Source organism: Ambystoma mexicanum, chromosome 11 (genome assembly GCF_040938575.1).
Source record: "Ambystoma mexicanum isolate Mex_15411 chromosome 11, UKY_AmexF1_1, whole genome shotgun sequence".
NCBI classification, from domain to species: Eukaryota; Metazoa; Chordata; class Amphibia; order Caudata; family Ambystomatidae; genus Ambystoma; species Ambystoma mexicanum.
The window spans coordinates 1,454,173,552-1,454,201,539 of record NC_090934.1 but is presented as its reverse complement, the minus strand read 5'-3'; the positions used below and the strand labels follow the sequence as shown (position 1 = coordinate 1,454,201,539).

At 54.3% G+C, this 27,988-nt stretch overlaps 1 protein-coding gene across 2 annotated transcripts in view; it reads left to right on the top strand.

The window, feature by feature from the left end:
* The window catches only part of IGDCC4 (immunoglobulin superfamily DCC subclass member 4), a 677,662-nt gene that overhangs the window by 370,003 nt on the left and 279,671 nt on the right, over nucleotides 1-27,988 (top strand). For both annotated transcript variants that reach the window (XM_069625112.1, XM_069625111.1), the window contains exon 5: nucleotides 21,854-21,991. In XM_069625112.1, coding sequence (XP_069481213.1) covers nucleotides 21,854-21,991 — 138 coding nt within the window. The remainder of the gene's footprint in view (nucleotides 1-21,853; nucleotides 21,992-27,988) is intronic.

The window sequence follows — 27,988 nt, the reverse complement described above, 5'->3', positions numbered from 1 at the left end:
GGATTGGGGGATGGACGCCCTCTCTGTACAGTGGCCTTGGGGTTTTCCTTTATGCCTTTCCACCTATTCCCCTTCTGCCTCTGGTGGTTTGGCGCATCAGAGTGTCCAGGGTGACTGTGTTGTTGTTTGCTCCGTTCTGGTCCCGCCGGAGTTGGCTCCCCTCTCTGTTGGAGCTTCGGTCCTAGGAACCTTGGCTGGTTCCGAGGTGGCCGTGCCCCTTCAAGGGGATCTGCGGTTGGAATTCCACCAGATGCAATGGGCGGTGTGGCTATTGCTCAGTCTAAGTTGATATCTCAGGGGTTCTCAGATCCTGTATTTGGGTCCAAATGGATACTCTTAGACCCTCCACTCTGAAGGTGTTAGGCAGACACTGGGGCCATTTCCGAGACTGGTATGGGCGGTCTGGGATCCCTCCCCTGCGTTCTGGCCTCTCTGCTATACTTCGGTTCCTCCAGGAGGGCTTTTGACAGGGGCCTGGCAGTTTTTCCAGGCTTCGCTCTCAGTGGGCCTCCAAGAAATTCCTTTTGGGGGACTCTGATGGTCACTTGGATGGGGAGGTGTTGGTGGGGAAGTTGATCCAGGGTTTTTCTTCTTCCCTTCCTTGTGCTGATAAAGGGTTTTCCTTTTGGGATCTCCCTCTTGTATTACGGTTCCTTCACGGGCCTCCTTTTGAGCCCTTTTCCGAGATTGATATCAAACATCTTACACTGAAATCTGCTTTTCTTATTGCCCTCACTTCTGCCCGTAGGCTTGGGGAGATTGGGGCTCTCTTTTGTCACGCTCCTTTCCTGAGGGTGCTGCCAGACTCGGTGGTGCCGGGGTGTGGTCCGATGTTTCTCCCTTCAGTTGTCTCTCGGGTTTCACACCTCTCAGGGTCTGGTTCTCCCTGACTTCTTTCATGATCCAAGAACGCCTGAGGAGGTGGCTCGGCTTAACATTGATGTCCAGCGGGACGTGTTGGAGTATTTGGCTTGGTTTGCTTTTTCCACCAATCTGATAGTCTTCTGATTGCTTGTGGTCCGGCTGGGGCTGGGCATAACGCATCTGTGGTTTCCATTTTCCGGTGGTTCCGGGTTGTGATCTCCAGGGCCTATGTGGCTTCTGCCCTGCCTGTGCCTGCGCACGATCAGGGGCGGTCCGCCAGGGGTTTGGCGGCTTCCTGGGCCGATGCAAGGAGGGTTTTTCTCTGCAAGAGATTTGTATGGCTGCCGCGTTGGCTGGTCTAGGCATTTTCATCAACCGCTATGGGTTGAGTTTCTCCCACTCGGGGGTTGGTTCCTTCGTGGTTGGAGTTTTGTCTGTGGGGATGTGATTTAAGAGTTATTGTGGGTGTGTTTTGCTGCACTGTTTTTGGCTCTATGTCTCATTGGGACCTTTTCCCCGTTGCTGCTTTGGTATACCTCATGAAGTAAGTACTGGGACGAGGAAGAGTGGACGTGGAGGTAATGCTCTGATTACTTACCGATAATCTTCATTACTCCTAGTCCTACTCTTCCTCGTCACAGTACTGACGACCCTCCTCACCCTCGCTGCGGGGAAGGTCCCATGCTCCGGCTTGGTAATATGAACCTGAGTGACATGGATGTTGGGGAGGAGTTATAGAGATTTAAAGAAATAGAAGAAGGTCCTGTGTCGGAGGCAGGTGCCTCATGAAGTAAGTACTGTGATGAGGAAGAGTAGGACTAGGAGTAATGAAGATTACTGGTAAGTAATCAGAGCATCACACACTGCCGAGCCTCTGTAACAGGTATGTAATTTCACCAAACTTTCAGGGCTGGCAGAAGTGACATCACATGACCCTTAGATGCATTTGACCCCGCCCCCCAAGTGCTATCACAGAAAGGGATGGTACACAACTTTTCACCACTTAACAAAACAGGAAGTGGTATCCCTTAGCATCGTCCCTCAGTACACTAAAAAAAATAGGGTTATGATATCACTGTAATATGGTGTACAGGTCATACAAGATTGGATCTCCATATGTAGCGTTAATATCGGTGTGTATAAGCCTACATTACCAAATTACTGTGAATGTAAGCAGACGTCCAACACAACAACCTGGACTATTGTACATCACTCGGGGTAAACTGTAAATAGACAGAGCATCTCAAAGAGGCCTAAACCCCAAAGTGTAGACATCCAGTGCCTGCCAAGTGTCTGGCCACAGACTGGAAACAGCAACTGACCAACACAAGTCCAACCAGAAAAACGATGGTCTGGAGGGTTGCCTAGAGCTGTGCCAGTGGTTATGAATGATTTGAAACCTTCCAGCCATCACCTTTCTGTTTCTTTTATTTGGTAAGTCACCCACAGTTTATTTTGTTAGATGGGAGATAGAGGGGAAGGATTTGTTGCAGGTCACAGTAATGGCATTTATTTTTTATTTTTAAATGTAAACAGCAGCAGCAGCTCCATGACATAACCCCTAGAAAAGCTTGCTGGGCCTAGAGACCTAGGCTACTCCTCACCCATGGTGACCAATGAGACTGGAACATGTTTGGGGATGCTTGAGGTCTCCTGCAGAAGGGATGCGACATAGCAGTTTGGGCTGGACTGCCCCTTTTGGGGTAGGACCAACCATGATTTGCATATGGTCATTCCCTTTCTGTAGTGGCTTGGCATGCTGAAAGAAGATGGTCTGGAGGGTTGCCCAGCGCTGTGCCAGTGGTTATGAATGACTGGAACCCTTCCAGCCATCACCTTTCTGTTTTGCTTATTTGGTAAGTAGCCCGCAGTTTGGTTTGTTAGATGGGAGTTGGAGGGGAAGGATGTATTGAAAGTCACAGTAATTGCAGTTTAAAAAAATAAAAAAATAAAATGTAAACCGCAGCAGCAGCTCCATGACACCAGCCCTATAAAAGGGCCATTTTATTTGGTCCTTTAATTATTTATGTATGCATTTATTTAATTTGGTAATATCGCCCAAACCCGGAAGTGGTACATACAATGCGGAAGAGTGGTAGGACAGCAGTTGGGCATGTTTCGTGAAGAGAATATGGTCTGTTTTGTGCGGAAGACCAAGTACGATGATTCTTCTTGGATACCTATCTGGGGGGCATTCCAGAGAGAAGGGGCAATGAGGGGGCAGTTTAGTTTAGTTGATGATATTATATGTGACGCGCGCCTAACCCTGGGGTAACTGGGTGCTTGAGCTTGCGACATAGTTACAGAAGCATACATACAAAGTAAATGGGACAGCAGTGCTTGTCGACGATAGGTTACAGGTTAGTCGGCTTGCATAGAAGCGTAATGCGTAACAGCATAGAATTGTCACTGGCGGTTACAGTTTGGTCAACAGTGCAAGAAATACGTTGATACAGCGTGAGATGTATTAGGGTGCATAGGTTTCAGCAGGGGAGGATCGTGGATGAGGGCAGGCTGCAGGGATTGGGTTTTCTGGAGATGCGCTCATTGAGGTAAGTAGGAGCGGGGTTGTGAATGCAGCAGTGAGCGACTGGGAGGATTTTGAACTTAACGCGTGGCTTGATGGGCAACCAGTGAGCTTCGTGTATCACTAAAGAGATATCATGAGATCTTGTTAGGCCCCAAACAGCCCAGAGGGTGTTATTTTGGATCAGTTGTAATTTGGTTAAGTTTTTGTTGGACGTTCCTGTGAGGGTGGCATTGCAATAGTCCAGTTTGCTGCCGATAATGGCCCTTGCCAGTGTAAGGCAACTTTCCAGGATAGGAATTTACTGGAATGCTTAATAAGGTTACTGGAGTAAGCTGCGGAGGAGGCAACCGCTTTTACATGGTTGTATATAGTGAGTTCAGAGTCAAGGGAGACTCCCAGGGTTTTGACAGAGCTTGATAACTGGGTGGTGTTTCCATCGATGGAGAAAGAGGCGAAGGCTGGGTCTAGGCGTCGTAGTCGGTGGGGGCGAGCCCACAATGAGGTGATCTGTCTTGTCATCATTACATAGGTGGTGAGTGGCCATCCAGCCTGAATGATACTGTAGACCCGGTTGATATTGGAAGAGTCTTTATATCGTGCTTAATGCCAGCATCCTCCAGCTTCTAAGCACTGGAACAGGAACTGAACCCATGTTGCAACGCATCCTCTTGTTCCCAAAGCAAGTGCCTTGCCCCTGAGCTATCCTTCCGAATATATATATATTTTTTGCTTGAGAATGCAACAGATGGTTTACCTCGAGGGCGGATGGCAACTTCACGTAAATTCATTATCTCGCCTTGCGTCTATCTACAGTGTGCCGTGATGCAGGTCTGGAAGATCTGGGTCAGGTCACACAGCGCCCAGGGAGGAATGGTGGCAGACGTCACTGGGGCACACCCCTCTCCTCACAGGATGCACAAAGCAGACCAGGAGAAACGCTGATGAGATTTGCGTTCATGCTGTGCTGTCACTGAGCACTGCGGGCTGCTCTTACCCATTCCCAGCGAGCTAGACCTAGCCCCCATACCCTTCTTGTTGCTACAGTACTGGGCATGAGCTGCACTGACTGATCCGCCTCTGAGTCCAACCATTCAGGCATGTTTGCTAATGGACTGCCCACCTGTTAGTGATGATGGCTTCATGTTTTTTCCTGCATCTGTTATTTCTCCAGCTAATGAGATCTAGATGCCAGGTGAAAAAGCGGTGGCACATCCATCTGCATTTACAAATGTCTTTTTCAGGTGCAACACAGATATCTGCTCTTGGCACTGCCTCTTTTTCCAGTGGCCATGGGGTGGCAAGGACAGGTCTAGGGGTAGCAGAGCGGATGCGAGGGGTAGCAGCTGCTACCCCTGGCAACCTCCAAATGACGTCCCTGCCCTGTACTCATCCAACCAAATGCCAGCCAGAGATCCAAGTCTCACACTGGTCTAGGAATGCTGCAAATTCTGTACCCCGCTAACCGAATACCAGCTGGCAGCCCCATAGTCGTGCACTGAGCCACGCACCAGAGCTACACCTGAAGTTCTGTTCCCATATACCACCCAGAGCTCCACCTCTCACATGTAAATGTTCTGCCCCTAATCCAACGCCAGCTAGCCCCCCCCCAAAGTCGTGCCCTGAAATGGGGCAACAGAGCTGTATACCATCCAGATCTCTTTGTCTCACACTATCACACCGTAAAAGCTCTATACCCACTATGCCAGTACCAGCTGGTACCCTCACAGTCGTGCCCTGCGCCAGGGTACCAGAGCTACATCCAAACCTCTACACTAATGCAGCCCAGCACCGGGTACGGCTTCTACTCCCCCACACTCTAGGAGAACCGCTAAAACCCTGCCCGCATTACTCTGGGCTAGACCCAGCCACATTAGCCACACACAGTTGGTCTCCTCTGCCATGGGGCACTGTTTTTGCAATGTAGCCAGTGCCATCCGCAGACACCAAAGTAGGGCAACATATTAGGTTCACTAGTAATTTAATCGGATGCCAATCAGTGCCCCTGCCTTTCTTGATTCACAGCTACAAACATGGGATGCCAATCAGTGCCCCTGCCTTTCTTGATTCACAGCTACAAACATGGGATGCAAAGCCAGTGCCCTTTGGGGGACCGTGGTGGGGTTGAGGGGGGCTTGGCGTTACTAAACCTAACAATATGGGCATGTTGGTTCTTGGAAAGCAGATATCTGCCCAGAATGTCTAAAAATGGTGACAGTTATTCAACACATGCCTGGTATCGGCCCCTTGCCTGCCTCATGGAGGGCATTTGGAATCTGGACGTAGCTTCCTTTTCGTATAATTCCAACGGGCTGTTGTACAAACCTAATAGAAGTTGCAAAGGCAGAGGGCTTTCTAGCTGAGATGAGCCCTCTTTTAAATCGGATACTTTCAAGGACTGGACCCTACGATTGGGGTCTCCACCTGTGTCCAAGCAAATGAGACTGGCATCAGAATCTAGTGCATTAATTAACTATTAGTGCATTGTCTTTAAATATAGCAATGTCCTTGCTCTCTCTTATTTATTCTATTTATTTGCATTTATAAAGCGCTCACACAGCCCAGGGGCATCGAGGCGCTTGTCATGTCTCCTCTCCATTTATGTTCCTCTTCGTCCTTTACGTTCTCAGTCCCAATATAGACGTAATGGCTTTTAATATTGTCCCCATTTTGGTCTTACGAAGATTCCTACATTTCTAAAGTGTAGGAAGTCCCCTAGAATCTACTTGAAGATGATTGTGTTCCATTAGAGTATTTTAAAATGAGCTCACCACAGGGGTGGCCAAGTGTGGGCAATGCCAATCGCCTGCCACGCGTCTGATGCCAGCCACCGCCCACGTGCCAGATGCCAGCCGCCTCCTACGTGCCAGATGCCAGTCGCCTCCCACGCGCCAGATGCCAGCCACCTCCTACACGCCTGATGCCAGCCACCGCCCACACGCCAGATGCCAGCCGCCTCCCACGCGCCAGATGCCAGCCGCCTCCCACGCGCCAGATGCCAGCCACCTCCTACGCGCCTGATGCCAGCCACCTCCCACGCGCCAGATGCCAGCCGCCTCCCACGCGCCAGGTTGTTCATCGTTAGGATTGGCTGCTAAAGGGCTCACAAGTCGTGACACACACCGATGCCATGTGGTGGCAGCGCCACCATGCCCCAGGACCATTTGCGCGCTTTATAAATTCAAATAAATAAATGTGCACAACAGGTGAAGTGCATAAAAACATATGGCATAGCTTTAAGACGGGCACATGTGAGCACTATGCTTTAAAGGAAACCTCACCCGCCTTCCTCAGTGTGATTCTGTACAGGCATGTTATAAATGACATATATCATATCATATCATACTGCGCTCATTCTATGTAGTCAAATTTTATTGGGCTTGGAACCGCTTGCTAAAAGCTGACCAAATAGAACAGCGAAAACAGCTGGAGTGCAACCCCTCCCAGTCATTGGCAATTGCAGTTTTATTTCTTACCATTCTCTGCGGTATATTATTTTAAAAAAAATATATTGGTTAAAAAGACAATGTAACCTTTATGTTTATATACGTGCGGCTTATTTGCTTGTACACGTTTGCAAATGGCAGCAGGAGGTGACCAGAGACTGTAAAAAGAACTGTGGAAACCCATGAAATACAGTAGATGTGGTATTTTGTATAGAAAGTGCTAAACAGATGACATCATAGTTCTTTTTTATTCTGATAATGCATTTTTATATTTGAAAGACCTATTTTAATAAAAGTTATAAACAACACCGCTGCATAAGGTTTTGTTTTAAGACAATTTAAAATGAATCACCATCATCATACAATATAATAAAAGGCCAGATGTATGTTTGTCTGATGCAGTCATGCAGTAGAGACTGCCTGCTTCGCCTGTTGTCGCCGCTAGAGGGAGCTGTTGCCTTAGGAAATATATAAGGCCAGATGTGTGTTTGCCTGAAATGTCTCTCCTTGCACTATTGAATAATAAGGACGTATAAAGTTGCAATCGCCTGCACAGGTAGTGAAATGGGCGGCGCATTCTCATTTTGATGGTATTACACTGGCCTAATAAAGTAAGTGTCTCGTTTATTCCATTCCTTTATGTGATGTGTTCTCACCTGTGCAGAGACTGTAATTCTAAGGTTAGCAGTCGGGGGAGGTGGGGTGGATTTGGCCAGCTCTCAAGGCTAGTATCTTTCTCAGTCTTCTGGATGTTGCTCTACAGACCGATAAGGACCTGTATTGCAAAGCCGGAGTCTGTGTAGAGCACGCTGCATCGTGTTCCACAAAAGCAACATGTCCACATAGGCTGTGACTCATTGTGACAGTCTCCAGCCACCGCAGGCCTACCCAGCCCTTCTCTCTGCCACATGCAAGTCTTTTATCTGGTCAAAACATGCCAGCAGTGCCCCAAAAGCCCCACGGGCCTCAGTTATGCAGAGCAACATGTGAAGAATATAGATAGCTGCCCTCTCGAGTGCCTCTGGAAGTCTCCTCCTGGCACATCTGAGGGACTTGGGGTTCCTGAGGGTCTCCCTGTGTTTATACAGCCTGTAGCTGGGAAACAGGTGTATCCTGGGCTGGGCCCCGAGAGGCTGCCCAGGTATCTGGGCCCTACTTGATCAAGTGGTCGTCGAAGGGGTGCAGGAATATGGACCTGTCCCCCCATGGCGCACAATCCACACTGGGAAATTTGTGTGTCTCTTCGGTTTTGCTTTAGGGCATTTGTTGGATCTCCAAATCCATCTTTTTCCCGCCGTGAAAAATCTCTGTTCAGCACGTTTCTGCCACAGGCATCGATCAAGGCGCCTCAGGCGCTGCCTCAGAAGGCGCTGCCGCTGCCGGGCTTGTCTGTAACGCAAGCGGGCGGGCTGAGGCTGGGCCTCCAGGGGAGCAGGCCTCCGGGGGATCCGGCTGCCTGGAACTCCCTCGGAGTGAGCAGCGCGGGCCCTGCGCTGCACTCTGAGCTCGGCCCTCTGCGCCTGTGAAGGGGAAGCCGGCTGCTGCAATAACACAAGCGGGAGGGCTGAGGCTGGGCCTCCAGGGGAGCAGGCCTCCGGGGGATCCGGCTGCCTGGAGCTCCCTCGGAGTGAGCAGCGCGGGCCCTGCGCTGCACTCTGAGCTCGGCCCTCTGCGCCTGTGAAGGGGAAGCCGGCTGCTGCAATAACGCAAGCGGGCAGGCTGAGGCTGGGCCTCCAGGGGAGCAGGCCTCCGGGGGGATCCGGCTGCCTGGAGCTCCCTCGGAGTGAGCAGCGCGGGCCCTGCGCTGCACTCTGAGCTCGGCCCTCTGCGCCTGTGAAGGGGAAGCCGGCTGCTGCAATAACGCAAGCGGGCGGGCTGAGGCTGGGCCTCCAGGGGAGCAGGCCTCCGGGGGATCCGGCTGCCTGGAGCTCCCTCGGAGTGAGCAGCGCGGGGCCTGTGCTGCACTCTTAGCTCGGCCCTCTGCGCCTGTGAAGGGGAAGCCGGATGCTGCAATAACGCAAGCGGGCGGGCTGAGGCTGGGCCTCCAGGGGAGCAGGCCTCCGGGGGATCCGGCTGCCTGGAGTTCCCTCGGAGTGAGCAGCGCGGGCCCTGCGCTGCACTCTTAGCTCGGCCCTCTGCGCCTGTGAAGGGGAAGCCGGATGCTGCAATAACGCAAGCGGGCGGGCTGAGGCTGGGCCTCCAGGGGAGCAGGCCTCCGGGGGATCCGGCTGCCTGGAGTTCCCTCGGAGTGAGCAGCGCGGGCCCTGCGCTGCACTCTTAGCTCGGCCCTCTGCGCCTGTGAAGGGGAAGCCGGATGCTGCAATAACGCAAGCGGGCGGGCTGAGGCTGGGCCTCCAGGGGAGCAGGCCTCCGGGGGATCCGGCTGCCTGGAGCTCCCTCGGAGTGAGCAGCGCGGGCCCTGTGCTGCACTCTTAGCTCGGCCCTCTGCGCCTGTGAAGGTGAAGCCGGCTGCTGCAATAACGCAAGCGGGCAGGCTGAGGCTGGGCCTCCAGGGGAGCAGGCCTCCGGGGGGATCCGGCTGCCTGGAGCTCCCTCGGAGTGAGCAGCGCGGGCCCTGTGCTGCACTCTTAGCTCGGCCCTCTGCGCCTGTGAAGGGGAAGCCGGATGCTGCAATAACGCAAGCGGGCGGGCTGAGGCTGGGCCTCCAGGGGAGCAGGCCTCCGGGGGATCCGGCTGCCTGGAGCTCCCTCGGAGTGAGCAGCGCGGGCCCTGTGCTGCACTCTTAGCTCGGCCCTCTGCGCCTGTGAAGGGGAAGCCGGCTGCTGCAATAACGCAAGCGGGCGGGCTGAGGCTGGGCCTCCAGGGGAGCAGGCCTCCGGGGGATCCGGCTGCCTGGAGCTCCCTCGGAGTGAGCAGCGCGGGCCCTGTGCTGCACTCTTAGCTCGGCCCTCTGCGCCTGTGAAGGGGAAGCCGGCTGCTGCAATAACGCAAGCGGGCAGGCTGAGGCTGGGCCTCCAGGGGAGCAGGCCTCCGGGGGGATCCGGCTGCCTGGAGCTCCCTCGGAGTGAGCAGCGCGGGCCCTGTGCTGCACTCTTAGCTCGGCCCTCTGCGCCTGTGAAGGGGAAGCCGGATGCTGCAATAACGCAAGCGGGCGGGCTGAGGCTGGGCCTCCAGGGGAGCAGGCCTCCGGGGGATCCGGCTGCCTGGAGCTCCCTCGGAGTGAGCAGCGCGGGCCCTGTGCTGCACTCTTAGCTCGGCCCTCTGCGCCTGTGAAGGGGAAGCCGGCTGCTGCAATAACGCAAGCGGGCAGGCTGAGGCTGGGCCTCCAGGGGAGCAGGCCTCCGGGGGGATCCGGCTGCCTGGAGCTCCCTCGGAGTGAGCAGCGCGGGCCCTGTGCTGCACTCTTAGCTCGGCCCTCTGCGCCTGTGAAGGGGAAGCCGGATGCTGCAATAACGCAAGCGGGCGGGCTGAGGCTGGGCCTCCAGGGGAGCAGGCCTCCGGGGGATCCGGCTGCCTGGAGCTCCCTCGGAGTGAGCAGCGCGGGCCCTGTGCTGCACTCTTAGCTCGGCCCTCTGCGCCCGTGAAGGGGAAGCCGGATGCTGCAATAACGCAAGCGGGCGGGCTGAGGCTGGGCCTCCAGGGGAGCAGGCCTCCGGGGGATCCGGCTGCCTGGAGCTCCCTCGGAGTGAGCAGCGCGGGCCCTGCGCTGCACTCTTAGCTCGGCCCTCTGCGCCTGTGAAGGGGAAGCCGGCTGCTGCAATAACGCAAGCGGGCAGGCTGAGGCTGGGCCTCCAGGGGAGCAGGCCTCCGGGGGGATCCGGCTGCCTGGAGCTCCCTCGGAGTGAGCAGCGCGGGCCCTGTGCTGCACTCTTAGCTCGGCCCTCTGCGCCTGTGAAGGGGAAGCCGGATGCTGCAATAACGCAAGCGGGCGGGCTGAGGCTGGGCCTCCAGGGGAGCAGGCCTCCGGGGGGATCCGGCTGCCTGGAGCTCCCTCGGAGTGAGCAGCGCGGGCCCTGCGCTGCACTCTTAGCTCGGCCCTCTGCGCCTGTGAAGGGGAAGCCGGATGCTGCAATAACGCAAGCGGGCGGGCTGAGGCTGGGCCTCCAGGGGAGCAGGCCTCCGGGGGATCCGGCTGCCTGGAGCTCCCTCGGAGTGAGCAGCGCGGGCCCTGCGCTGCACTCTTAGCTCGGCCCTCTGCGCCTGTGAAGGGGAAGCCGGCTGCTGCAATAACGCAAGCGGGCAGGCTGAGGCTGGGCCTCCAGGGGAGCAGGCCTCCGGGGGATCCGGCTGCCTGGAGCTCCCTCGGAGTGAGCAGCGCGGGCCCTGTGCTGCACTCTTAGCTCGGCCCTCTGCGCCTGTGAAGGGGAAGCCGGCTGCTGCAATAACGCAAGCGGGCAGGCTGAGGCTGGGCCTCCAGGGGAGCAGGCCTCCGGGGGGATCCGGCTGCCTGGAGCTCCCTCGGAGTGAGCAGCGCGGGCCCTGCGCTGCACTCTGAGCTCGGCCCTCTGCGCCTGTGAAGGGGAAGCCGGATGCTGCAATAACGCAAGCGGGAGGGCTGAGGCTGGGCCTCCAGGGGAGCCCCCTCTGAGTGACCGTGAGTGACCAGGGCGGGCCCTGTTATGCTCTGTGAGCTCTGCCCTCTGTGCCTGTGAAGGGGAAGCATCAATGCCAAGCCTCGTGAACTGGCATAACCGGTGGACCAAGAGGCAGACAGATGAAAACCAGAATCCCCCTCCGCCCCCACCCATGTACCACACGGAACATTGGGTGAGTGTTGGCAATGAAAGGCTGTGGGTTTTATTGCACATCATTATGTGGTGATAAAAAAAACAATTATAATACCCATACACATAACGTGTACTTTTGGGCACAGGGTCCTCTCTGTTCTCTCCTCCCCTCCCCTCTCCCTTTTCCTACCTCCTCCCCTCCTCCCCTTACTTTCTTCTATGCACTTACTCTATCAGAATTGTCCCTGGACCTAATATGATAGCAACCTCGTCTGTTTCCTCCACCCTCCCATTACTGTTTTTTTCCTCCCCACTACCCCTCCAGCACTATCTGAAATGTCGTCAGGCCTAGAATGATAGTCGCTTGTTTTGTTCCTCCCCTCCCTTTCAGCACCCCTCTCCCTCACCTTTTGTTATTCTCCGGCTCTACCAGAAATGTCGTCAGGCCTAGTACGGTAGTCGCCTGTCTGTTTCCATTTCCTTCCCACTCCCCCCGCCTCCCTTCCTTATCTATGGCTTAGCTCTTGCACTATCTGAAATGTCGTCAGGCAGAGTATGATAGTTAATTTCACATCCTTACTGTTCATGGCCTGTAAGAATGTCGCTGTATTTTTCCTAGTTCCCTCCCTGGCCTTGAAGTGCTTTGAAACACATTGTGTATAGGCACTATATAAATAAACTATCATCTCATATCATATCCTGAGGTTGCTCCCTCTGGCCCGTGCCACCTTCCTTGTCCCACGTCAGTGTGGGCCCCGTACGGCGCCCTGTCTTCCTTCTCCTTCTTCTCTCCCGTTTTCCTGGGTAGGAGGGCCATTAGGAAAAGAAAAAAGTACTCTGCGTAAACAAGGTACTTGTTGTTTGGGTCCCCGTGCGGCGCCTAAAGTGAACTGTGATTTCTTGCTGCAAATGCAGCTCCTTATATTGTCCGAGAGGCTGGCCTTGTACTTTGTTCTGCCTGTGTGGGGGCTGTGCTGTCCAGCCCCTGGCCGGCTGGTGCCGACGGCATGTTGCACCCTGAGGTGCTTCTTTTGTTGTTCCCTACCTGTTTCCTGCCTACCCTGCCCTAGGTGCTTAGCACCTCTTTGGTGTAGAGGCCGAGGTGTTGCCTCCGCCCTGCCCTTCCTCCTGCCTGGCTCCAGCAGTCTTTGTGACCAACAAAAGCATGAAGGGAGAGGGAGAGGGGGTTTCACACAGCGGGTGTTCTTGCCCCCTCTCCCTATCCTGTCTACCATGGGGCACAGGTTACTTGCCCCCGCCCTGGTGCTGCGGGGTTCCCCCTGCGTGGCGCTCACTGTAACCGGTGGACACAGAGGTAGACGGATGAAAACCAGAATTCCCTCCAAGTACCACACGAAACATTGGGTGAGTGTTGGCAATAAAAGGCTGTGGGTTTTTATTGTACATCATTATGTGGTGATAAACAAAGCAATCATAATCATAAGAACCATAAACATATTGTGTACTTTTGGGCATGGGGTTGTGAGATTCCGCCCTCTGGCCCGAGCCGCCACAGCTGGACGGGTTGCCGGCCTTCCAGGTTCCCCCAAAAGTTGCTACCGACATCCGCTGGCTGCCAGGTTGTCCACTATTTCTCTGTGGAAATGTTCCATTCCTGCCACTGATAAATGTGTCCCGTCTTTGTGACAAAGCTCTGGGTTGGCTAGGGACATCACGCAGTGCTTGATGAAGCCAAAACCCCTGGCTGCGCAGAATTTCTCTATCCCTCTATTCAGTTTTTTCCTGGCAATGTCCATGGCTTTAAATGAGTTTGCCCCAACCATGTTTTTCTTGGTCCGATGGCTGAATAAAAAATGTCTGTGCCCTTCCAGTGGTGGGCTATGCCTGCTAAAGAGGCGCATTTGTGTCTTCTAATAGATTTCTCCTCCCCATGGAGACTAGGTCATGGCTCCCTAGGTGCATAACCAGGAATTCGGGAGAGTCCCTGTAAGCCACTAAGTCTGCCAGTTTTTCATGAATATCTGGCCACAGCAGCCCCCTGTAGCACCACCATGAGGTAATGGAGTTTTTAAATGTTGTCCCCTCTTTTGTTTCCTCAGCCCATCTCCCTGTTCTGAAAACGAATGAGTGCCATATTATCCAGGCTTATTTGAGTGGGGCGTCTTGATCTGTTTGTGGAAAAACAAAATTGGTTTAGATTAGTTCCGGTTTTATGTATCTTTTGAAACATTCTGATTTCCAACCCCATATGCTTTTTACGTGCTGTGTCCTCAAGTCTCCTTGTCATGCAGTTGTCGCTGTGCCAATTCTAAAGGAATGGGTCCCAAACTCCTTTGGGTCCCACCCTGCTTTTTCAATGTTCCAAAAGAAAAAAGTACTCTGCGTAAGCAAGGTACTCGCTATTTGGGTCCCCGTGCTTTCTTACTACAAATGCATCTCCTTATGTTGTCCCAGGGGCTGGCTCTGGGCTTTGTTCTGCCTGTGTGGGGGCTGTGCTGTCCAGTCCGCGGATGGCTGGCACTGACAGCTTGTTGCACCCTAAGGTGCTTCTTTTGTTGTTCCCTACCTGTTTCCTGCCTAACGTGCCCTAGGTGCTTAGCACCTCTTTGGTGTAGAGGCCGAGGTGTTGCCTCCACCTTTCCCTTCCTCCTGCCTGGCTCCAGGAGTCTTTGTGACCAACAAAAGCGTGAAAGGAGAGGAAGAGGGGGTTTCTTCGCACAGCGGGTGTTCTTGCCCCCTCTTCCTATCCTGTCTGCTATGGGGCACAGGTTACTGGCCCCCGTCCTGGTGCTGCAGGGATCCCCCTGCGCGGCGCTGGCTACAATACTTGCATACTCTGCAGTAGCACGTGCAGCTGAGGAAGCCCTTCTGCGTGCATATTTGGGCATGCTGCGTTGCTGTTAGGGTCCAGTAGAAATCCGAGCACTACACAGACACCTTCCTTGCTCCTAATAAAGCATTCATCTTGTTTTACCCTAACGATGCCCCGCACACTTTACCCATCTGCCCCTCTCCCATCGCACAGAGGCCTAGCCAGGATTGTCTAATTAGTGGGGCCTGAAGCTAATGTAGTTGGGACCACCGCAGTGACATTAACATCTGTAAATGTCACACAGTGCTGCTGAGTCGGCATTTACATATTTTGGGTGGGCCTTGCCCGCTCAGGCCCTACCCTGTCTACACCTCTGCCATCGCACCTTCTCCAGCATGGGGTCTGCCATGGATTCACATGCTCATGAATATTCCCCGTCGTCAGGCCGGGAATCCTCGGTATAGAAAAAATCAGTATCAGTTTCGTTTCTGATCTGTCTTTCTCAGTAGTAACCAATCACTGGTCTCTGGGTCATACTGCCCCCAGCCAATGACTGCCCTCTCCCTAAACCCCGCCCCTGGCAGCCATCCTCAGATTTTTACCGCACGTTCAAGTGTTGGGAGTCCTCGTGCTGTAGCTCTCGAGCTTTTGCTGCGTTTTCGTGCTTTTTCAGGAGATTTTCTCATTTTCTCAGTTAAATAGAGCCTCAAGCTCCACCGTTTCTACATCCGATCAACAGGGATCCGTTTCGGAGTTTCTACGCCCCTCAAGGGTGAAGATTTCGTCGAGTTACGCTTTTGGAGGATTCCAGAAGTTCCAAGGCCTACCCGGACATGGCCCAGGAGAAAGGGAGCTCGACGCCCGGGAAGCTGTTCAGGACCTGCCCTGGATGCCAGCTTCAGAACGTTTTCAAGGAGGACGAGCATTCGTTATGCCTCTACTGTCTCCATGAGGACAAGACGCACAAGGAAAAGGACTGCACGTTTTGTGGGAACATGTCGGAGCGGACCATGAAGGATCGCCACCTCCGTCTCGCCAACTGGCTGGAAGGTAAGAGTTCCGCCAGGCGAGAAGAAGAAAAAGAAGTCCAAGCGGTCTTCTAAGTCCTGTGAGGGTGCCCTGGCGACGGGGGCCCAACAAAAGGCTAAGCACTGCGAGTCCGCGGGCACCGGGAGCGCCGAACGGTCAAGCTCCTTGGCTGCCAGGCAGGGCGCATCCTCCCCGGCGCCATCAACCACGAGCCAACGCTCTGGCTCGGGTAAGAGGAAGTCCGAGAACCCGGCAAAGCTTCTGGAGAGGCCCCGGTCGATCTCGAAGATTCTGGCAGAGGGGGAGCGAGTCTCGGACCCTCCCCCCAAGGTGAAGGCCCCAGGCGTACAGAAGGTGATGTTGGTCTTAATTCACCCTGCTAAGACCTCGATTGAGGATGTCGCCACGGCCCTGGCTCAGCCTGTGGAGGCTACACCAGTGGAGGCGCCCTCAGGTACCAGAGTCTCCCTGCCACCGCGGAGGGAGTCGTCTTTCAGGCCCATCGAGAAGACCCCCACGAAGTCCTCGTTGGAAAGGATGGGGGAGGGGCTGGTGGCCCTCGTGGATACGTACACGACCTCTGAAGAGGAGCTCATCCAAGTCGTGGAGGAGGCCCAGCCCATCGGGAGGGACCCCGACGAGGGCGACGACGAGGGCGACGGTGTCGCAGACGAGGCTCCTCAAGAGCCCTCGCTCCCGTCGTTTCTGGCGCCGCAGGACACCTCGGCGGCCATTTTGTCAGCCATCCAGTCCTTATGCTCGGAGATAAGGACTAGGTTGCCCCTTCCCCCGACGGAGGTACCTGAGCCAGACCCGACGGGGGAACCGGAGCCAGGACCTTCAGAGAGCCCACCACTTAAGAGGAGGAGGACGCATCCTAGGCCTCCTCTCCCGCCTCTGCGGCCTTCTCTGCCTTCCCCCCAGTCCACTACCCATGGGGATGATACAGGCATGGACATGACTACGACGGGTACGGATGACGACGGAGGCGACGACGGAACGTGTCCCCCGTCACCCCCTGCCCGGGCGTCCCTGCCTGACGAGATTGGATCCTTCCATGCTATGATTTCCAGGGCATCCAAGCTCTTCCAGCTCTGCCCTGAAGAAAAGAAGAAGGAAGGGTTCCTTTATCAACGGCGCGAGGCTAAAAGGAAGACGGTCCTCGCCGTACCGCTTCTGGATGACATCTGGGATGAGGGGCTCTCCCTCCTCAAGAACCCTGCCACGGCTCCTGTGAAGAGGGACCGGTACGAGAAGAAGCACTGGGTCCCCGACGCTGCCCCCTTGTGCCTTAGGGCGCAACCTACCTCGGATTCGGTCATTTCGGCGGCGGCCAAGAAGAAAGCGGGGCGGCATCAGCCTCGACTTCAACCTCCCCGCCGGACGGCGAGGGTAGGAAGCTGGATGCGATGGGACAACGGGTCATCTCATCTGCAGAGACGACCATCAAGGCGGCCAACGCCCTGGCCATCGTAGCCCGCTGCGACAGGGAGTTGTGGTTCAAGATCGCCCCTCTGTTGGACTTCCGGACGCCAAGAGGGCTGAGGCCCTGGAAATCTTACAGTAAGGTGAGATTGCCTCGGATCACGCCATTACGGTGGCTACAGACATCGCCGACACCGGTTTCCGTCAGTTGGGCAACGGCGTTTGCCTGAGACGACGAGGATGGCTCAAGGCGACGGATTTCCACCAGGACGTACAGACCAAGGTTTTGGACATGCCCTTCGATGGGTACAACCTTTTTGGCAAGGCGGTTGATGAGTCCCTTCAGGCGATCAAGACGGACACGGAGACGGCCCGTGCACTGGGTGTGCTCCAACAGCGACGGCCGTCCTTTCGGAGCTCCGGAGGCATACAGGGTGCCTCCAAGGGAGCCGGCAGCAGCTCCTCTACGTACCGTCAAGCGGCAAGATCTTCGTCGCAGGAGGCCTACAGGGGACGCGGCAAGTCAGGTGGATCCCGCCGTCGTCGCCAAGGTGGTCAAGGGGGCAAAGTGGCCTCCAAGCAAGATTGAACCGACCGTCGGGTCGGGCCCCCGCCGAAGCACCCCTGTGGGAGGTCGGCTGACGAAGTTCGTCGGCGTGTGGGAGTCCATCTCCACCGACCGTTGGGTGCTGGACGCCCTGGCCCTGGGGCACGCCCTCGAGTTCCAGAAGAGGTGCCCCCGCATTCCTCCCGTGGCCAGGAAGGAAAATCACGTCCCTCAACTGCTGTTGGAAGTAAGGGCGATGCTCAGGAAAGGTGCCATCAAGCTCGTCCCAAAGAGGCTTCGGGGCTCCGGAGTTTACTCAAGATACTTCCTCGTAAAGAAGAAGACAGGAGGATGGCGTCCCATCCTGGACCTGCGCCGACTGAACAAATACATCAAGGCACATAAGTTCCGGATGGTCACCCTCCAGCACGTGCTGGGACAGCTGGAGGAGGGTGATTTCCTGTCGTCGTTGGACTTGGAGGATGCATACTTCCACATCCCTATTCTAAAGAGACACCGAAAGTTCCTCAGGTTCGTGGTCAAAGGGCGGCACTACCAGTTCAAGGCCCTCCCGTTCGGATTAAAATCGGCACCCAGGGTGTTCACCAAGTGCCTAGCACCGGTGGCGGCGCGGCTGCGCCTGCAGGGGATCCACGTCTACCCCTACCTGGACGACTGGCTCATACGGGTAAGGACAAGGGAGCTTGCCGTGGAACACACTGCGAAGACCGTCCAGCTGCTCACGGACCTGGGGTTCTCCATCAATTTTCCAAAATCCCACCTGGTCCTGTCGCAAGTCGCCCTGTTTCTGGGAGCACAGCTCGACACAGTGGTGTGGCGGGCCTCACCGTCGGAGGAAAGGATAAGGACCATCCTAGGAAAGGTGCAACGTCTGCTGGCCACGGACATGGCCAGAGTGAGGTCTATCAAGTCCCTCCTCGGAATGATGTCCTCCTGCATTTACCTGGTGCGCCACTGCAGACTTCGGATGCGGCCCTTGCAAGAATTCCTCGACGCCCACTGGAGCCAGACGACGGGCAGCTTCGAGGACAGGATCCCATTCGACGAAGCGTTCTGTCAGGCGATACGATGGTGGGGTGTCCGCTCTCATCTGATGGCGGGAACAGGTTTCCTAGCCCTGGCCCACCAGGTGACGGTGACGACGGATGCCTCCCTGGAAGGTTGGGGAGCGCACACCAGGGGTCTCCACGCAAGAGGCCTTTGGCTCCCGGAGGAGAAGACTCTCCACATCAACATCTTGGAGCTCCGTGCAGTGTTCTGGGCCCTCAGGTCCTCCCTTCCGTCCCTCAAGGGCAAGGTGGTGAGGATCTTCACCGACAACACCAACACGATGTTTTACATTCGGAAGCAGGGCGGAACCAGATCCCCTGCCCTATCCAAGGAAGCCCAGGATCTGTGGCATTGGGCCGTCGCCCAAGGGATGTTTCTGGTACCCTTTCATCTAGCAGGGATAAAAAACACCATCGCCGACTCACTCAGCAGAGAGCTGCGCTCGTGCCACGAGTGGGAACTGCACCAGGATCAAGTGGACCGACTCTTCCGACGATTGGGCAAACCCCAGATCGATCTCTTCGCGACGGCGGCGAACTCCAAGTGCCAGAGGTTCGCCAGCAGGTTTCTCCAACCAAGGAGCATGGGCAATGCTTTCTCGTTCCCCTGGGACGGCCTGTTCCTTTATGCATTCCCGCCGTTGCCATTGCTACTCCGGCTCGTCAACCAGCTCAAGAGGTCCCGGTGCAGGATGATCCTCGTCGCACCGGCGTGGCCGAGGCAGATCTGGTTCCCGGACCTTCTGGGCTTGTCAGCGTCCACACCAGTCAAGCTGCCGATGGACGCGGATCTTCTCTCCAGAGAAGGAGGCGCCATTCTTCATCACGAACCAGAGTCGCTGAACTTGCAGGCCTGGCTCCTGCAGCACTAGAGTTTGGAGGATACGACATCCCGGCCGACTGCAGAGAGGTTCTCGCGAAGGCCAGGGCATCCTCAACTCTCAAGTGCTACGGACACAAATGGAAGAGTTTCTCTGTCTGGTGCCGTGCACAGAAGATTAACCCTCTGCGGATTACGGACCCTCAAGTATTGCCGTACCTATTGTCCTTGGCCAAGGCTGGCCTATCTCACGCTTCCATCAAGGTACATCTGGCTGCCGTCTCATGTTACACCAGAACTACAGGATGGGGGTCCTTGTGGTCTCATCGACTGGTGAAGGAATTTATGAAAGGACTGTTCCGATCATTCCCGCCGGTGAAGGCCCCTGCCCCGGCGTGGGAGCTCAACGTGGTGCTGACTAGGCTCATGGGGGCCCCATTCGAGCCTATGCATTCAGTGCCGTTGAAGTTTCTGTCGTGGAAGAGAGCATTCCTCGTGGCCATCACCTCTGCAGGACGAGTGGGAGAGATTCAGGCCCTGTCTTGAAAGCCTCCATACTTGACTTTTCACGACACGAGGGTGGTGCTGAGGACGCACCCCTCCTTCATGCCCAAGGTGCCGTCGGACTTCCACCTCAACGAGCCCTTGGTGTTGCCAGTTTTCTTCCTGTCGCCTTCGTCGCCGGCTGAGAGGACTCTGCACTCGCTGGATGTAGCTAGAGCGCTGAAGTTCTACGTGGACCGCACAAAGAGTTTTCGGAAGACATCACAGCTGTTTGTGAACTTTGGACCTGTGAATCAAGGGAAGGCTCTCTCGAAGACTTCCATTTCCAGATGGCTCTCTGGCTGCATCATGCACTGTCACCGGTTCGCAAACCGACCGTTGACAGGCCGTCCGAGGGCCCATTCGACCAGAGCGATCGCTGCTACTACGGCGTTCCTGTCTGGTGTGCCCCTGCTCGACATCTGCAGGGCTGCTACGTGGAGGTCGACGCACACCTTCACGAGATTCTACTGCATCGACCAGGATTCCAGGGAGGAGTCCAGAGTCGGCCAGGCAGTGCTGCGCAACCTGTTCGCCTAAGGTGAGCCTGATGAGGAGGTAAGAGTTCCTTAATGTTGAGTTGTTGTATTGCTTGATATTGAGCCTTTTGCCACCTCCTGTGGTTGTGCATGTGTATACTTCTATGTATTCTTATATTCATGAGCATGTGAATCCATGCCAGACCCCATGCTGGAGAAGGAACAAGTTATTTACCTGTAACTGTTGTTCTCCAGCATGGGTCTGGCATGGATTCACATGCGAACCCTTCCGCCTACCCCTCTGCGGCTCTTCACTTGGTCCTACTGCCACTTCACGTGCTACCAAATCTGAGGATGGCTGCCAGGGGCGGGGCTTAGGGCGAGGGCAGTCATTGGCTGGGGGCAGTATGACCCAGAGACCAGTGATTGGTTACTACTGAGAAAGACAGATCAGAAACAAAACTGATACTGATTTTTTCTATACCGAGGATTCCCGGCCTGACGAAGGGGAATATTCATGAGCATGTGAATCCATGCCAGACCCATGCTGGAGAACAACAGTTACAGGTAAGTAACTTGTTCCTTCTCCCACTTGTCCACTTTCAGACTGAGTTCCCTTGTAATAATAATAATAATAATAATAATAATAATAATAATAATAATAATAATAATAATAATAATAATAATAATTTGCATCTGTATAGAGCTACGAACTCTCAGGCATCTGAGCGCTGCTTATTACTACCTGAAGGATGTTTGGTCCTGCCAGGATTCAAACCTGCGTCGGCAGGCTCTGCGCGGATGTCAAAGTGCGCGCTCTAATCGCTGTGCTATTTCACTGATATGCTATCCATATTGGCTAGCCCAATAAAACCAGCATCATAGATCGGCGTGTAAGCTGCAGGTTTCAGGGTAAACTCCTGCTGTTGCACCCCTTTTACTCAGTGCTTAATTTGTGGGGGTGTTTGCCAGGGCTCAGCCCTGGCACTTATTTCCGAGCCCCAGCACTTATTGTCTCAGACTCACTTTAATGATGAAGTGGTGGTAGTCAGTGCGTCCATCAACCACAATGAGCAGGTGTGAGCTGTAGTGTGACCCCAAATGTGTCTACACTGTGGGGAGCATCTATGGATTCTGGCAGCAGTGGGGGGGAACTGCCCTCACGCAGTGTGACGGGAGGGCTAGACAATATTTGAACCCTTGCACTTGAGGTCAACAGAATGAGTACCTCTGAGTTGGGTGAACAGTGATCCTGTGCTAATTGAGGCTTCCGTTTTGTATCACAGCAGTGCAACCTGCTGCCTGTCATGTTTCAGACCTGCGCAGCTTTTCCCTTTTACTCTTCAGTCCAAAGTGCACTCTCTTTTGAGCTATGCAGTATGAGTACATGCGTATATCTCTTAACTTTTTCAGTCGCCAGGGCTGATGACGTGGGATGATTTTGCTTTCAGCGGGAGAGAGCCCATTGAAATCTATGGGCTGGGATGGGGCTTGCTGTGTGAATGACCTGATTCTATGGCCGTTGATACCTTCCAAATGTGTGCGAGGGGAAAGGTATACCTGTGAAATGAAACACATGTGCAGATTGCAGAGCACTTAACCTCGTGGCGTCTGACGTTTGCTGTTTCCTTGTATTTTTCAGCCAGTTCTCAGCCAGGTAGCGATGATGTGGCCATCACAGCAGCACCAAGAAACACTACAGTGATCGCCGGGCAGAGCGCTGTCTTGGAGTGCCAGGCGGCTTCCCACCCACCTCCAATGGTGTCCTGGATAAGACAGGGTAAGCAGAGGTGTCTGTGGGTAGCCCCAGACTTGCCATGGTTACACATTCATGGGTACAGCCGCCACGCTGCAGTGGCAGTGCCTGTCTGCTTGTAATATGGCAGGGCCTAGGGCTTACTTTCAGCTTCTGAGTTCTGCATTTTGAATACACGTGGTGGGCTGCTACTTCTCTTTGGTGCCAGACTGGAGCATGGTCGCCGATCCTCCATCAGCAGGACCGCACCGCTGGAAGGTGTGCTTAGGGAAACAGCCTTGAAGTCAAAAGCTTACCTTTCAGGTTATCCAGATAATAACAACAATTCCGTTTGACCCCTAAGAGACTGTCTTAAAGCATTGGAAGAACCAAGGAGACTCCTTCTGCCTGTAGAATTTGCAATTCAGAGTTTTGCGAACCCGATCAATCTTATAACCTGTAGCACTGTGTGAATCAAGGTCTTGTAAAATTAAAGTAAATTAAAATCTAGCCTGTATTACTGTCTGGTTCTGATAAAGCCTCTCTTCTGTAACACTGTTGGTTCCAGGGTCTTGTAAAGATAAAGGGTTTCATCAGGAGTTGGGCAGAGCGGTAAAAATGCAGCAGTAACGCTATTCCTGCCGCATTACCACTCTGCCCAATTCTGAGTTTGGGGGAACCCCAGAGCATTTATTTCCAGCTTTGAGCCTGAGGTGAATGTGCTGACTTTTCGCTCATTTTCGTCGCAATTACTGCAGCACAATTAGCACTGCAGCAATTGCACCGAAAATGCCCCATTGAGTATCATGGAACCAGAAAAAATTGAGATTTACCCCGCCACCAAGTTGCGGTAAAGCTAATTGGGTTGGGTGGTATCCCGGCGGATTTACCACTGGGATACCACCTAATTTGTAATGACCCCCAAAGCCTCTCGCCTATATTACTATCTGGTTCAGATAAAGTCTCTCTTCTGGAGCATTGTCTGTTCTGGGGCCTTGTAAAGATAAAGCCTCTTGCCTGTATTACTGTCTGGTTCTGATAACGCCTCTCCTCTGTAGCCCTGTCTGGTTTGGGGGCATGTAACCATAAGGCCTCGTGCCTGTATTACTGTCTGGTTCAGATAAAGCCTCTTCTGTAGCACTGTCTGGTTCAGGGTCTCGTAAAGATAAAGCCTCTTGCCTGTATTACTGTTTGGTTCAGATAAAGCCTCTCTTCTGTAGCACTGTAGCATTGTCTGGTTCAGGGTCTTGTAAAGATAAAGCCTCTTGCCTGTCTATCTGTCTGGTTCAGCTAAAGCCTCTCTTCTGTAGCACTATATGGTCCGGGGTCTTGTAAAGATAAAGCCTCTTGCCTGTATTACTGTCTGGTTCGGATAAAGCCTCTGCTCTATAGCACTGTTTGGTGTGGGTTTTTGAAAACATAAAGCCTCTTGCATGCATTAATGTCTGGTTCAGATAAAGCCTCTCTTATGTAGCGCTGTCTGGTTCAGGGCCTTGTAAAGATAAAGCCTCTTGCCTGTATTACTGTCTGGTTCAGATAAAGCCTCTCTTCTGTAGCACTGTCTGGTTCAGGGTCTTGTAAAGATAACGTCTATTGTCTGTATTACTGTCTGGTCTCTTCTCTAGCACTGTCTGGTTCACGGTCTTGTAAAGATAACATCTATTGCCTGTATTACTGTCTGTTCTCTTCTCTAGCTCTTTCTGGTTCCGGTCTTGTAAAGATAAATCATCTTGCCTGCATTACTGTCTGGTCTCTTCTGTAGAACTGTCTGGTTCAGGGTCTTGTAAAGATAATGCCTCTTGCCTGCATTACTGTCTAATCTCTTCTGTAGCACTGTCTGGTTCAGGATCTTGTAAAGATAAATCCTCTTGCCTGCATTACTGTCTGGTCTCTTCTGTAGCACTGTCTGGTTCAGGGTCTTGTAAAGATAAAGCCTATTGCCTGTATTACTGTCTGGTTCAGATAAAGCCTATCTTCTGTTGCACTGTCTGGTTCAGGGTCTTGTAAAGATAACATCTATTGCCTGTATTACTGTCTGGTGTCTTATCTAGCACTGTCTGGTTCAGGGTCTTGTAAAGATAATGGGCCTCATTACGACCCTGGCGGTAAGTGAAAAACGATGGCGGTAAATGGTTACCGCCATCGTTTTCCGCCAGGTCCGATCATGACTCCTGACCGTAAACTACGATGGCAATAGCGGCATCGTAGTTAACGCTGCCGCTAACTGCGCTAAGGGTGCGCGCACGCGACCGCCCACACCGTACTTAGCGCCATAGCGGAAAGGTACGCAAATGCCGACCCAAGCGGACATGCACCTAACGCCATCACCGAGGCCGCTAAGTACCTTACCGCCATGGTGCAAATAACGCCATCGCGAACCAAACCGTAAAGGGCCAATTCAAGTGAATGCAGCTGCCACAGGTGCACAGAAACAGCACAGGTGAAGGCAATACAGACTCAGGGGAGTACAAAAAGAGCACACCCCACCCCTACCCACACCCAGTCACACTCCACAATGATGCCAATACGACTAGCAATGTTGGGGCTGGAGGACCTGATAGCAATGCATGTGCTACTACAACAGCAACAACAACAACAACAGGCAGCACAGAGGAGACGCAGGAGGAGAAGGAGGGCAAGGCAGGCCCAGCAAGCCCCACCAGCACAGCCAGTGCCACCACGCAGGCAGCCCCCAATCCCACGCATCAGAGCCAATCCAAACAACCTCACTGCTGAGCAGATCCACACCCTGTACCGTTTGGACCGGGACACCATCACCGCCATCGTAGACATGACACACAACGACATCGTCAGCATGATAGAAAGTCCAACCGCCATCCCCCCCCTACTGAAGGTAGTGGCTGTACTCCACTTCCTGGCCACAGGCACCTACCAGCACACAGTGGGGCACCTGCATGGCATTTCACAACCATTATTCTCACGAACACTCATCCAAGTGCTCGATGCCCTCCTCAAGCACACAGACGACCACATCTCATTACCACGGACTGCCCAGGAGATTGCAAACACCAAAGTGGGTTTCCATGCACTAGCCAGCATACCCGGTTGCATTGGTGCCATCGACTGCACCCATGTGGAATTGGTGGTTCCACGTGCCATGGAGGTACCGTACCGCAACCGGAAACAGTTCCACTCTATCAACGTGCAAATGGTCTGTGACTCCAACAAGATCATCACACATTGTTGTGCCCGATTCCCCGGATCAACCCATGATTCACTGGTCCTGAGGAACTCCACAATACCACGCTACATGGAGCGACATGCAGGGCCAAGATCCTGGCTACTCGGTGAGTGCAATGTCATGAAAGTGGGCATGGGAATGACGTACCAGTGCATACTCCACCTGGCAGAAAGGGGGGGGGGGGGATGATGCATACTCCACCTGGCAGAAAGGGGGGGGGGATGATGCATACTCCACCTGGCAGAAAGGGGGGGGATGATGCATACTCCACCTGGCAGAAAGGGGGGGGGGGGTGATGCATACTCCACCTGGCTGTGAGTAACACAGAGAACGGATACAGAGGAAGGGCACTCACAATGCACACAACCCCTCTGCATACATAGGGTGATGGCATGCAAAACAGGCCATGGCAGCAATGAGCATATACTGGTTGCATAGTGTGAATCAATTAGTGCATGTAGAAGTGAGCCAAGGTAACAGTTCCATGCCAGCCATGGTGGAACATCATGTTCCTGATCAGACAACATGACTGACACATACATTCTCGCCTACATACAGGTGATGCAGCCTATCCCCTGAAGAGGTGGCTCCTCACGCCAGTCCGGAACCCGCAGAACCAGCACGAGGAGGACTTCAACCGTGCACATACACGTACTCGTGTGGTCATAGAGCAGACATTCGGCCTCCTGAAGGCACGGTTCCGAAGCCTCAGCAGGTCTGGTGGGGCACTCCTGTATGGCCATGAGAAGGTGGCAAAGATCGTCATGGCATGTGTCATGCTGCACAATATGTGCGTCAGACGGAATGTGCCCCTGACGCAGAACTGCAACCACCAGACGATGAGGATGAGGAGGGTGCAGATGGGGCGCCACCACATGGAGGAGGCGATGCACAGGAGGGGCGTGCCATGCGCCAAAGTATCATCGACCACTGCTTCTAGCACACACGGCTGGTGTTTATCGCATGGAGACTGCACTTGGGGCACTGTGTGTCTCTGGGACATGCACACTGTGGACTGTACACCAATAAAGCACACATACGCAATGAAAATGTCCACACATTCCTTTTTTTGAAAGAAAAAATTGTATTGGAACTATGAACTGTCGTGTCACACCCCCTCCCACCTCCCACCTCCCCCCTGCACACCCCAACACACCCCCTCCCACCTCCCACCTCCCCCCTGCACACCCCAACACACCCCCTCCCACCTCCCACCTCCCCCCTGCACACCCCAACACACCCCCTCCCACCTCCCACCTCCCCCCTGCACACCCCAACACACCCCATGTAGCTGTCAACAGATGCCTGTGACAGTGTCCACAGGCCGTCACAAGCCCCCTCTCCCGGCCCCCGGGGCACCCCTGGCTGTGGAGCGCAGGTTGCGGCCGGAACGTCGCACGGGGCTGCTCTGCGCAGAACTGGCAGTGGAGGATGTCCCTGGCTGCCCCTGTGCATGCAGCTCCTGTACTGTGTGGGTGAGGTCAGTGACCGCACGACGCAAGCCCGCAAGTTCGGCACAGATGTCCCTGGACATGGCCTGCATGGCATCCCTCAGGGTGGCAGTGCTCTGCGCCACTTCCGCCCTTAGTGTCTCCGTGGCCTGTTCAATGCTAAACCTAGCCCCCACACATTCCGCGGCATGCTCATCCAGCATTGCGGACAGTTGATGCTGCCGTTGAGTGATGTCCTCGAGGGACTGCTGGCCGTGCTGGCCCATGGCCAGTGCAGGTGGAGTGATGGAGGGGCTGGTCCCCTCCTGTGGAGTGTGGACAGGGCATGGGGTGGAAGGCCACTCCTCTGCCTCAGTGTGCCCCTGTGTGTCGCCCTCATGGGGGCTGGCGTCTGAGAAACAGGGGGAATGTAGTTGGTCAGTGGGGCTTCTGACCTCCTGCTCCATGTCCGAGTCAGAACATGCAGCTGTTGCAGCTGTCTCCCCGATGTTGCTGCTGGCCGCTGACCCCCTGCCTTCAGTGGCAGGCAATGTCGGTGGAGGTGGAGCAGCTGCTGCTGGCCTGCTGCCAACAGGGGTGCTTGCCGGTGGGACCTCCGGTATGCCTGCAGTGGGACCTGCTTGTCGTGGGGTCTGCATCACTGCAGCTGAGGTTGAGGGTGCAGGGAGGTTGTTGTTGGACTTCGCTCTCTTCGGCGCAGGGGTGTCCTGGTCCTCTGGGTGTGATTCTGTGCCTGTGGTGGAGCAAAGGTGGGAGGGCGTTATTGATGGGTCTACGGACTTTTGAATGACAATGGTTGACATTATTTTGGCCAGTGGATGAGGCAGATTTCAGGCAGTGCCATGCAGGTTGTCTCCTTTTATTTTTTTTAAAAACTTTCTTTATTGGCAGGGGGTTACAGCCAGCACCACATACATTACAGCATATTTACACAGTACATAACAACAGTGAACGTTTAGCCATATATTCTACAGAAGGTGCGGTGTAGACAAACCAGAGATAGGTTACAGTGAAAGCCTGCATCATGTAGAGTTATCTGCTCCCGGGGTGGGGGAAGGAGGGGATGATACGAGCTCTAAGTCCACATTCCTGTTCAGGTAGCTGCAGAACTCTGTCCATATATATTTAGGGCGAGCATTGGCGGGGAGCAGGTTAATATAGTCTTCTTCACAGGATTGCATCCAGGTGAGGGCCTTCAGCCACATTTCCAGGGAAGGGGGGGATCTGCGCTTCCAGCAGAGTAGAATGCATTTCTTGGCCATGCTCGCCGCCACATTCAAAAATTTAGACATCCGTTTCGTTTCATTCCCCTCCCAGAGCCCAAACAAGAGAGACAGGGGTTCAGGGTCTACGCGGAACCCAACGATTTCAGAGAGGGTCTCAAGTACC